The sequence below is a fragment of the Hermetia illucens genome, chromosome 1 (genome assembly GCF_905115235.1).
Source record: "Hermetia illucens chromosome 1, iHerIll2.2.curated.20191125, whole genome shotgun sequence".
NCBI lineage: Eukaryota > Metazoa > Arthropoda > Insecta > Diptera > Stratiomyidae > Hermetia > Hermetia illucens.
The window spans coordinates 167,264,207-167,276,379 of NC_051849.1; the positions used below are offsets into that span (position 1 = coordinate 167,264,207).

At 43.6% G+C, this 12,173-nt stretch overlaps 1 protein-coding gene across 4 annotated transcripts in view; it reads right to left on the reverse strand.

Annotated features, from left to right (window-relative positions):
• Positions 1–12,173, reverse strand: part of LOC119647237 (CUGBP Elav-like family member 2) — a 359,318-nt gene that overhangs the window by 301,195 nt on the left and 45,950 nt on the right. For all 4 annotated transcript variants that reach the window (XM_038048102.1, XM_038048099.1, XM_038048100.1 and 1 more), the window contains one exon: positions 5,283–5,686. In XM_038048102.1, coding sequence (XP_037904030.1) covers positions 5,283–5,686 — 404 coding nt within the window. The remainder of the gene's footprint in view (positions 1–5,282; positions 5,687–12,173) is intronic.

Sequence of the window (12,173 nt, forward strand, 5' to 3'; positions counted from 1 at the left end):
CCTACCCTTACCCGTCTATTGACAAATTCCTGATCCTGAGGAGTGTTTGAAGCATTATTTCACAATCAAAACGATCGTTATCTGAGTGGACTGCATGTGGTGTATCGACTCCAAAGCGTACAAGGACGCAACAGTCCGCTAGAAAGGTTATGTCATCATTATTTTGGGATGCGCATGGTATAAAATTCATCAACTATCTGGAGAAGCGTTTCACGTATGAAATAGCGAAAAAAACAATAAAAATGGTGGGGAAATTGCATGAGTTCTGTATTCTTCAGATCAGTCACTTTTCCTGTTCTCAGAGAATGCTGCTCGCTGGAAAATTTAGCGCCAGTGAAGAGGTAATCGCCGAAATTGAGGTCTATTTTGAGCTAAAGATAAATCGTTCAAAAAATTGTATGACCGCTATGATGGTTGTATCGTCCTCGAAGGTAATTATATTTTTTCTTTGTTAGCCTATAAACTTGTCAGCCCACCTACCATGCATACCTTGGGTTTCATAAAATTAATGGGGCGATTTCATACCGAATAAGAAAATAAGATAGCAACTTAAAGCTCCAACCTGAAGCCAGTGTGTTTGCCGTGGTGACCCCCCCCCTTTTTGCAAAGTTTTCCCGCAAAAAATAGAAAGAGTGGAACGTGTACGTATAGAGTGTGGGACTAGTGGATGGCTGGCTGTTGGACTACTAACTAAATAACTCCCGGTCGTCAGAGAGTTAGTATTGAAAGGTTTGTAACATCAATTCAGGCTAGTTCTCCCGTTCTCCTGTCAACTCAGGGATTTGCTTCACAAACGGGAGGAGGACGGTAACTGTTAGTTCGAAGAACCTACTGCAATCCGACCCCGCCGGTTGAACTTTGTCCTCTTTGCAGCAACAAGAATGCGAACGCAATGCGCAACACGGCTCCATCTGTCAGCGTTGCTTAGCGTCTCTTTGCCCGTGTTGTCTGGAGGGAATGAATAAAGTTAGCAACAAACCCCATCACACTTTCCACAATAAAAAAAGGTGTGATCGGCATTACCCATCTCTCACAAAACACAGTCAGGAGATCGTGCGTTCCTATTCTTGTGTATGTAAGACTGAAAACTTCCATGTCCACTTAGAAATTAGGTAAGAGAATAGTTAGTCTCACCATGCTCTCGATTGTGGCACGCATCTGAGTCGCCAATGAGCGGTGCAGTCCACCTGCCTCTTGTGTTGTTTTGAAAAGTTAGTTTCCACTCAGTATACATTGCCATTCTTCATCAGCAACTGCTTCTCTTCTGTGTTTCCTTTCCGGGTGTACACGGCTTTTCGCTTCTTAGCAAGCAGGGCAACGGGAATCACTCTGCAATCATAATTACGGCTGGTTCAGAGACAGTGCGAAAGGCGGGGCGGGTATATTGACGATATACCCCTTTGCCACGAGCGCCAGTCAACAATTCCTGCCGTGGAGCAGAATAACGCTACCCCCGTTACAAGACGTCGGCGTTTCGTTTCTAGCTTGAGGCTGAGACCATTGGCAATAATCTATTTGCTTACCCAACGCATCACAATGCTAAGTCTGCTTTGTCCGGTGAGAAGTGTCGGAATATCACCTGCATAACTGACACGGCACGACTTTCGGCTTATTGTGCAGCAAATTATAGTAAGAAGCATTCCAGAGGTCCGGCCCTAGGATGAATTCCTGCGCTACCCCTAATGTTATCTTCTGCTTTCTCTGACCCTTTAGCGCAACATAGATCAGGGAACGGTTTCTCATACATTCCCTCAATATATGTAAGAGATGGGTAGGTGTAATGAATTGTCTAGTCTGCTTAGAATGTCTTTCCTTCATACTAAATTAAATACGTTTCGGACATCAAGATCAAGAGATAGGCGTGCCTCCACTGCTGAACCAAACTGTGTTGCATATAAGTCTGCAATAGAACGTATCGCTTCTGTGAATCTACTTCTAATGAATTTTCCGACCACTTTTCCGGCCATCTGAGGAAATATGAACACGGCAGCTCAGATTTGCTTTTCCTTTGCTGAACAGCTTGAGCCTAGTCACTTTCCAGGCGGAGGGAAAAATGCCCTCACTCAGGCAAGTTTGAATAAGGCAGCCAGTACGACTTGCAGATAGTAGAAAACTAGTTAATATGTCTCTGTGGGGATATCATCGGATCCTGGTGCCCTTTCATAGAAAGGACTGCCTCTTCCAACCCTTTTATAGAGAAAGGAGGGCAATCCTTCGCGTCTTCCACGTTGATTTTGTCGACTCTTTCGGGAAGTGCAGGTAAACGTGCCTGTAAAATAGGGTCCATCTAATCGCCCTTAGGTGAATGGGGTTTCCGTCGAGGTCCGATTTTTCGGGTTATCGATTTACAACTGAGTCTCCAACGATCCCCACTCACCTTATGAACAAAACCCTGTCAACATTGAGCTTTGCTTTTGTTTATCGAACTACGGAGTCTCCTTCTAGCCGATCCGTTCTCTGTCATTGTGTTGCATGCCTTCTGCCGGTCGACAATTTCCGCCGTCCACCAATACATAGAAGGGTTGTTACGTTTTTTTGCCTTCCTTGGCATAGAAGTTCCGCAGGGCGTTGTTTTCAGTTTCATGACTGATTTTGCGACAGTGTTAGTGTAGTGTCGTCATCATTCTCCGGAGTGTTTCCCAGCTTGGGTCCACCTATATCAAAGGCTTTAATGAATCTTCCGGATTTTGCTAAGGACTTCCGTTGCTTTAATGAGCAGAGCTGAAGTACTACTCCTCCATCATCTCCCCACCTTTTCTTTTGTTGCTCAACCATTCGTGTCCTCCTCGACTTGAGCAGTCGTTCTTCTGACGGCTTTTGGCGCCTTTGCTAACGTTTTTCCGCGGCGAATGTTCTCATAAGTATCTACTACTTTCCCAAGGATAGCCGTTTCTTTCCGAAATAGCAGTACCGCAAGGTACTGGAGTGCCTGTACCCACCCCAGTGGCAATATCACTATCTTCTTTATTTCATTGCTCCCATGCCGGAGTTTCGCCAGGTATTTCAGCCCTTACTGCCTGATTTGCTGGCGCTACGGCGGGAGACGCATCTTCATACTGCGCCTAAACGCAGCCAACTCGTTCTCCGTCCAGGCAATCTCCTCAGTTTTGTGATTGATTTTTTTGCACGGGAATGCCGCAATTTAGGAGCAAGTGTACCCTCATGGACAAAACCCCTATCCCATTTGCCTAACACCTGACCTATACTTAACTGTTTCAGGGATTTACCGACGGATCAGCCTAACGCGACATTATCCGACCAGGATCTTGAGGGGGTTGGCGGCTGATAGACGCCAAACTAAGGAAATAGCCCAATGTGATTTTTGGAGCCTAAAGTTTCAAAAGTGTCTTTTCAGCTGCCACTCTCAACAACAAACAAAGAACTATTTGGAGCTTTTCGACACAGTATTGTCGGCGGACTGTCAAAGTCAAAGTGACTTAAAAACCACCTCTTCATGATGACACGGCAAAGAAGTTTTTCATCCGGTGTGGCGGCCAAGGTTATTAAGCAAAATCTTAGAATCACAACGCAAAAATACTGACTTCATCCAAAGTATTCAAGGGTGAAATCAGGGAAAAGATAAATTAGGTATAGTTGGAGTCCTCCGGTATGCTAAATCCTATATGATCTCGAAAGGCCGACCAAAAGACCCATTCAATATCTTCAGGAAATAAATAATTGTGTTGAATAAAAGCCTCGGAAAAGTGCTAGGGCTCCGGGACCCCTGTCCTACCATTAAATAAGTCGAGCCATTCAATGGCCGGCTGATGAAGCCCATCTGCAGAAAAGGCAGACGGCAACAGGTGCCACAGTGGGAAAAGGATTTAGACCGTGCACTGACGGTGCCGAGCGTATTGTCAATTTTGGGGCCCTCACGACCTTACGCTTCTGAATACATGGTTGATCTAACGACTCTCATCTGCTTACATTTTATAGTGGGAACAGTAAAACGCGAATCGACTATGTTTTGACGGGACGATGTTTTTCAAGGGTCTCATAGCAAAGCTGATTTCGAGCAACTTGTTCAAAAGTGGAGTGATCCCTTTATGCAACACGGTCTTATATTGAGTCTGAATAAATCTGAATTTTGGACGACTGACCCAATCAAGCAAATAGTTTCACAGTCAGTGGCAATAACCTGCGACAACTAAGTGATTTAAATATCATGAATTAGTAGCATTAGTCAATGGTGAATTGCATTATGCAATTGATATAGGCATTAGCGCAGCTTGGGTGAAGTGGTATTCCACAACTTCGGAATTTATCGGTACCTCGTTTGCCCTTGCATCCTCTATGGTTCTGAGTGTTAGCTAAGTATATAGCATTTGACGGCGTCTTGCAGTAATATGCAGAGGGGACATATTTGGTTGAGATGAGGTTGCATCATTGTAGAAAAATTGTCATAGAGATCTGAACATCGAAGTCGATTAGAAACGACCAGAAAGTTGACCGAAGTAACGATGGCTTGACAAGCTGGGTCGACACCCAGCAAAGATTAAGCTTTTTATGGCAGCAAGCTGATGGTTTTGTTAAAGTAATACAACATACTTTGAGATTACGGTTGCAACAGTAACATGACAAGATCTAAATCCTTCCTAGACTTATAGATCTATGTTGTCCTTCTTTCAGGGACTCTCACTGTCGTCCCTAAAGACTGTGATAATTTCGAATCGGATACATTGGCGTGTAATGCCGGCTATAAACTGCAGGAACCCTTAGGACCGATACATGCCATCACTCTTATTATCTAACTATCGCTGGCGGAAATCCCAGGTATCTGAGATTCATTTGATTGGCAATGATCAGAGCAACGTTTTCGGTAAACATACTCCGAAAACTTCCATTTACACTAACTCAAGAAGGATATTTCTCTTTAAAAAGATTCACCCAAAGCAAAAATGGCAGATTTAAAAAATGAATCAAAATGGAAAGAGTTAAGTTAAATGTAAAATGCTACGACAGTTCATTCGTTTTTCACTTGTCGTGCAGATAAACAAAACGTATAGTAGATTCTTATCTTTCAATCCGTCCTTTTAGTATGCAACTGGCTCATTTCTGCAATCCGTAAACTGAAAAATTCGATGAGTCTACTTCCTGTGATTTACTTAATCTGCACTCAGCAGGCGATGACTCCATGATTACTCTCTCACAGTACTGTACACATTTAAAGGCTTATAAGTTAGTAGCTAAGAAAATAATACAATATAAACTGCAACTTGAAGTTGCGCTTCTCTTAAAGCCCACTCAAATCTACATAAATCTTTACTGCATATAGGACTTACCTTTGCTTATCCCTGTGATCTTATCTCGTAACACATTAATCGCGTGAACGCGTCCAAATGTTTCAAACATTTGCTTTAATTGTGTTTCATCCATGGACTTAGGTATCTGCCCGACAAACATTTTAATATTATCTGGATCTGGTTGTTCTTTGACTTTTTCGTCATCCCAATCGGTGGGTACAGTTGCCACGGTGCTAACAATCGCGGGAGGTGCCGATAAATTTGAACCCGCTTCAGAAGCCGCCTCTACCTTTATCACCTCATCCTTTATCACTGGCGCTGACATAGCGTCGACCGTACCACCATTGTTTCCGATGATGCTGCCATTATTGTTATTATTGTTACTGACACCACTTCCAAGGATATTCCCGATGTTGTCGTCTGGCGCTGTCATTGCCATATCCCTGCAAGCAAAAAGGATCGAAAGAGAAAAGAGCGTCAGTAAATGTCATCAATTTAAATAAAAAAAAACTGCCGCCATGCATACGCTTGAGGTACACATTTTGCAGGCATCATCAAAATGAATGACAGACATAAAAATTTAATTTTCACCAATATGTCACCTCATAACCATCATATTAAGCATTTTCCTGCCATTATGTGGATGAAATGTTCTTGTCGTTGCCACCATATTCATCTAATTTTCGTAGCATAAATGATGTACCTGTCTGAGTAATCATATGCACCCCTCACTTTTTGGAGCACGCAAACCGTGGATTTTTTGCAATCGGATAGGGAATCAAGTGGGTTTGCCTTGAATATGCAAATCAATGGATAAAAAATATTTATATTAATGTGTCTGCACAGCAGAAGCCAGGTTGGCGCTTTACTTTACCTCAGATATCTATCCGAAAACCTTTCTAGAAGGGATTTTCAGTTGCCTCACCATTAAGACGAGCGCTTTTGTGGCCTCCTTTTCTATCTGTAGCTGTAGAGTTTGCCAAACGCTTATTGTATCAAGTTGCAGCCAGCGGAAAATTTAAAGTTGGAAGTCAATTCAATTTACTTAAATTTTCAGGGCAGATAATACCTGAAAGTCCAACAAATTAAATTTTCCGTTTCACTTGGCAAATATCCACAGGTAGAATTTCTTGCATTTGCTTTTATTCATTCCAACAACACGATATTTCGCTATATTTCTCCTGGAAGATTTCATTGTTGGCGTCAATACTAAGAGCAGATTCAAGAAAGTGATTGTAGAGAACCGAGCGTCCTGGGGTTTGTTGGGGCTGAAGACTGCTGCCGAGTTATTGAAAAACTTTTCATAAATTCTGGAAAATTTCAAGGCCCCAATTCAAAATATCTCTCGTTCATTGCAGCCTTGAGGACCAAGGGATGTTACAAATTTGCACAGCCAGCAGGTGTAATAAAATACAGAACTTTAATCTTAACTTTTCCAGCACCATTGCTGTCACCCCCGTTCTTATTCTTTCCCATAAACGTTTTCCAGTAAGTGTTACCAAAAATATATTTCTATTTTCCGGGAATTTTCCCAAAACGTCTGATGGGTATTCCGTTTAGTTTTGGACGACTGACTGTGTTCCTTTGCTGCAGAAAATGACCGCTAGCAGACGTCAATTCTTACACGCGCGTGGATGAAGTATTGTACACTTTCCTCTCAAATATCGTACCTTCCGGTTGCCAGCCGCTTTTCTCGGGAAATTCTCTGAAAATGCAACTCAGTTTGAAATTGACGATTACAAGGATGCTCGTGCCAAGCGGCCGGATAAGAATAATTTTTCTTAATTCAAAAAGAAATTCTAATTTGAGAGTTTTATGGCCGCCGAAGATTTCAGAGAATGAATAAGAGAAAACGCTCGCCCTCCTTCAAGGCGCTTTAGTACATGCAACATCTTCTATCCTTTGACACTGAATTTACAATGCTTCCTATTCCTCCCTTCTGTAATGTAAGAACTTTGCCGCCCCGGTGCGAGTTGATTTGAGTTTGGATTTGGATTACGTTTCCGTTCTTTATTCCATTTCGCTCTAATCCCAGCATGGCATGATGGGGCACAGTACGAGGTAATTAAATTGATTCGAGAACGATCCAAAGTACCAGGTGGCAGTTTATTGTTTCTGGGGGCAAATTTTCTCAATTGTTCCTCGCTCAGAATAATTAGCTGTAATGTACATAAATAAATAAGACGACGGGATTTGGATTGGATTTGTGCTGCACAGGAGTAGGCATTCGAAAAGTGCCAACGCGATAAGAAAGATATTACAAATGCCGGCAAGAGTTTCTGAGAACGGTTTAATTGTTTTTTTTATTGGAAAATGTGAAAACTTTGGTACTCATAAATTATGTGGATACGATGCATAAACGGGTGAACACATCTCCAGGGTGGACATTGGCCTCTCAGAGTACGTATGCACAATTTTACGATTGAGATTTTGAGTAGATATTACGTTCGTTTTAAAAATATCTCGTAATATGTTGACTTGTCTTTTTACAAGAGTCAATAGCAAAGGTTAAATTTGCAACCCAATTCCGGTACAAAATTTCCTCTGTCCCCACTAATGACTTCCCAAACTGAGGTTTATTGATATTGTCATGGTAAAGTTTGAATTTTCAACCCTACTCCGTGGGGGAGACGATATGCATATGAAATAATTGCAGAGGCCACTATCTTTTAAAAAGACATAGCACCCCAAAATGAGGCAATCTTCACGTCATAACGGTATAGTTTAATTTTACACGCCGTCCCTGCAGGGTAAGGGAGGGAGAAGCAGGAAGCCTCGTTGAAAAACGCGGCGGTCGTCAATCCTTAAGCAGTTATGGCACTTCAAACGGCTTATATTTTGATATAATCATGGCAAAGCTTTAATAGCCAACTCCAGGGAAAAGGGGTGAAGGGGGTGAAGGGAGCTTGTATTAGGAAGAAAGGATCCCGTTTCTATCCCCACTAAAACTCTTTTTTCTATCCTAAAGAGTACAGGAATCGTCGCATAATTTGTAGGTGAAATTACAGGGATTAGCCCTTGCCTCCTCTACGTCCCCACCCGCGTGGGTATTTTTCGGGGCACCATAACCTTTCAGCAGGACGAACAAAATCCTCCAACGGGTTTGAGGGACAAGATCTTCCATTTTCCACTTCGTACCTTCCTTCTCTGTGGAGATGGGTTTCAAAGCCACACCCAACCGTAATGACATGTAAATAACCCCCCTTTTGACTGCTATAACATTTTAAGTGGGGACGGCCGCCGCGATTCTTTAACGGGGTTGAAAAGGAGGAGGGGGCATTTTACCATCGTCATCAATGGCGCAATAACGGGTATCCGGTCTAGGCCTGCCTTAATAAGGAACATCCCGGTTTTGCGCCGAGGTCCATCAATTCGATATCCTTAAAAGCTGCCTAGCGTCCTGACCTATGTCATCGCTCCAACTCAGGCATGGTATGCCTCGTCTTCTTTTTCAACCATAGACTGGATCATCCTCATCCATACGGATTAAGTGACCCGCCCACCTAACCTATTCAGCCGGATTTTATTCACAACCAGACGGTCGTGGTATCCCTCATAGATTTCGTCGTTATCTAGGCTACCGAATCGTCCATCCTCATGTAGGGGGCAAAAATTCTTCGGAGGATTATTCTCTCGAACGCAGAATGCAATTTTTATTGCTAAGAACCCAGGTCTCCGAGGAATATATAAGGCCTGGCAAGATCATAGTCTGGTACAGTAAGAGCTTTCAAGGGGAACAGTTTTTGTAAGCTGAAATAGGCTCTATTGGCTCCCAACAACCGTGCGCGGATTTCATCATCGTAGCCGTTATCGGTTGTGATTTTCGACCCTAGATAGGAGAAATTATTAACGGTCTCAAAGTTGTATTCTCCTATCTTTATTCTTCCCGTTTGACCAGTGCGATTTGATATTGTTGGTTGGTTGGTTTTTGGTGCTGACGTTACCACCACATATTTTGTCTTGCCTTCATTGATGTGCAGCCCAAGATCTCGCCCTAATGGCCGCCTGCTCGACCCGGATGAAGGCAGTTTGTACGTCTCGGGTGGTTCTTCCCATGATGTCGATATCATCAGCATAGGCCAGCAGTTGGGTGGACTTAAAGAGGATCGTATCTCTTGCATCTACATCAGCATCACGGATCACTTTCTCGAGGGCTAGGTTAAAGAGGACGAGTGATAGCGCATCCGCTTGTCGTAGACCGTTGTTGATATAGAATGGTCTTGAGAGTGATACTGCTGCTTTTACCTGGCCTCGCACATTGGTCAGGGTAAGCCTAGTAAGTCTTATCAATTTCGTAGGGATACCGAATTCTCTCATGGCCGTGTACAGTTTTACCCTGGCTATGCTGTCATAGGCGGCTTTAAAGTCGATGAATAGATGGTGCAACTGTTGTCCATATTCCAACAGTTTTTCCATCGTTTGCTGCAAATAGAAGATCTGATCTGTTGCTGATTTGCCTGGAGTACAGCTTCTTTGGCCTAGCAAGATACCGGATAATATCTTACAGATGGTACTCAGCAATGTGGTACCTGTATAATTGCAGCACTGTGTGATATCTCCTTTTTTATGAATGAGACAGATAATGCCTCTTTGCCAATCGTTAGGCATTGATTCGCTGCCCCATATCTTGAGCACAAGTCGATGAATCACTTGGTGTAACTGGTCGCCTCCATATTTAGCAAATTCGGCTGTAATTCCATCGGCTCCTGACGACTTATGATTTTTAAACCGATGAATTGCATGGGCTGTTTCTCCCACACTTGGTGGTGGCAGTATTTGTCCATCGTCTTCAGTTGGCGAGACCTCCACCTCGCCGATGTTCTGGTTGTTCAGTAGCTCATTAAAGTACTCAACCCATTGCTCCAATATGCCCATTCTGTCAGAAATCAAATATCCCTCTTTGTCTCGGGAGGGTGAGTATCGAAGTGTATAAGGCTTTATCCTGCTGACTTGTTGGTAAAACTTTCGTGCCTGGTGCGGTTGCTCCCTGTACTTTTCGAGTTCACAGACTTGGTTGGTTCTTCCAGGCTTTCTTTTTCCGACTGTGAAATCACTTCTCCGCTCGACGGAGATCGTCATAAGTCTCTGCGCGTGCCTACGTTCTTTGAGAATGCAACATTACTCGGTATGCAGCATTCTTCCGTTCGGTTGCTAGCTTACATTCATCGTCAAACCAGCCGCTCCGAACTTCTTGCGGCTGGGGCCAAGTGTGTTTGTGGCCGTGTCAATGATAACGTTTTTCAGGTGGTTGTGAAGATCATTTGTTGATGCTTCATCTCCAGGTCCTCCATCCATTTTGCCCTTATAGGTGTTGCGGAGGGCTGTGTTGTGAATGGCTTCAGTATGCACTCTCACCTGATTGTTAGAGGGGATTGTAGGTGGTATTGTAATTTGAGCCCGGAGCACCATACCAACGAGATAGTGGTTCGAGTCTATATTGGTCACCTTATATGTGCTGAAATTCATCAAAGCTGAGAGGTGGCGGTGCTCAATAAACGCGTGGTCAATTTGGTTGAAAGTGGTTCCACCTGGATAGGCCCACGTATATTTGTGGACGACTTTCCGCGCAAACCGAGTACTTCGAACGACCATTTCATGCGATGCTTCTGACTGAATTATGCGCAGTTCGTTATCAATGGTATCCCTATGTAAGCTGTGGGCGCCAACGTATCGCCTGAATACGGGCTCTGCCCCTACTTGGCTGTTGAAATCTCAAAGTATGATTTTGATATCATACTTGGGACAGGGTTCGAGGGTCCGCTCAACTGCCTCTTAGAAGGTATTCTTCTCCGACTCTGCAGTCTCCTCTGTAGGGGGATGAACGTTTATGAAGCTTATATTTTTAAACTTGCCTCGCGAATGCAGAGTGCATAGCCTCTCGCTTATATTTTCAAAGCCGATAACAACAGGTTTCATTGTTTTGCTGACTAAGAAACCTACTCCGAGCACATGATTTACTGGATAGCCGTTATAATGTATGGTGTAGTGGCTCTTCTCCCAGGAAACCGGTCCCTGCCCACGCTGTTACATTAGCCTTATATTGGGACAGGGTATCGGCTAGCTGCTCAGCAGCATTCGGTCTGTACAAGGAGCGCACGTTCCATGAGAAAATGCGCAAATCGTTAATCCGTTGTCATTGCCGGGTTCGTCGTTGTAAGATTCATCCTATCCGAGGCTCCTTTCTTGGCTTCGTAACATCGGTTTTTCGTGTAGGGTTGTCAGCCCTACTCAACTCCTAACCTGGAAGAGTTGGTACATTTTGTCCGGTTTTTAGGGGGAGATTCGCCTTCATTCTTCTCCGTCTTCACGTGGATTTGGAGATAGGGTTTGACAGCAGAGCTGTTGGTGTTGGTTGATCAGGAGTTTCCCAGGTTTTATGCTCCATCGTGGGTACCAATCCACGTTTCGCCCTGGGACCTATACTACCCTTTGGGGGATTTACTAATATTTTTCGTTGGGGTTCACTCTGTTCTATAAATTCCACTCTTCTGCCTAAATTCTTCACCCACTTCGGGGATTGGGTTGAAATTCAATATTTACTGAACCAGTTAGTGGCGTGTGAAAATAAAATCGTAAAGAAAGTGCTTTATGAAACATTGGCTTGATAGCATGAGCGACGTGATGTAAGTTTTTTACGGACGATGAACGCGTTTGTAATCGGATGGAACGAAGAATTCGCCTGGTACTCGGAGAGTTGTTTCGAAAAACATCATGGTTGGTAAGACCTGCAGGCTCTTTTTAAAGCCTATTCAAGGCCCAAGAAGACTGGCTGCGCTAAAGCGCTTGTAGGTTGCACATTGCCTCGGCTTTGGGCGTCCAATGTTCGAATCCGATGTAGAATTCATATCACCAAACCACCAAGGATCTCGAAGCAACTAAAACGAGGTACAAAATTCACTTGAAAATTAGGAATATTAGGACCTAAAATGA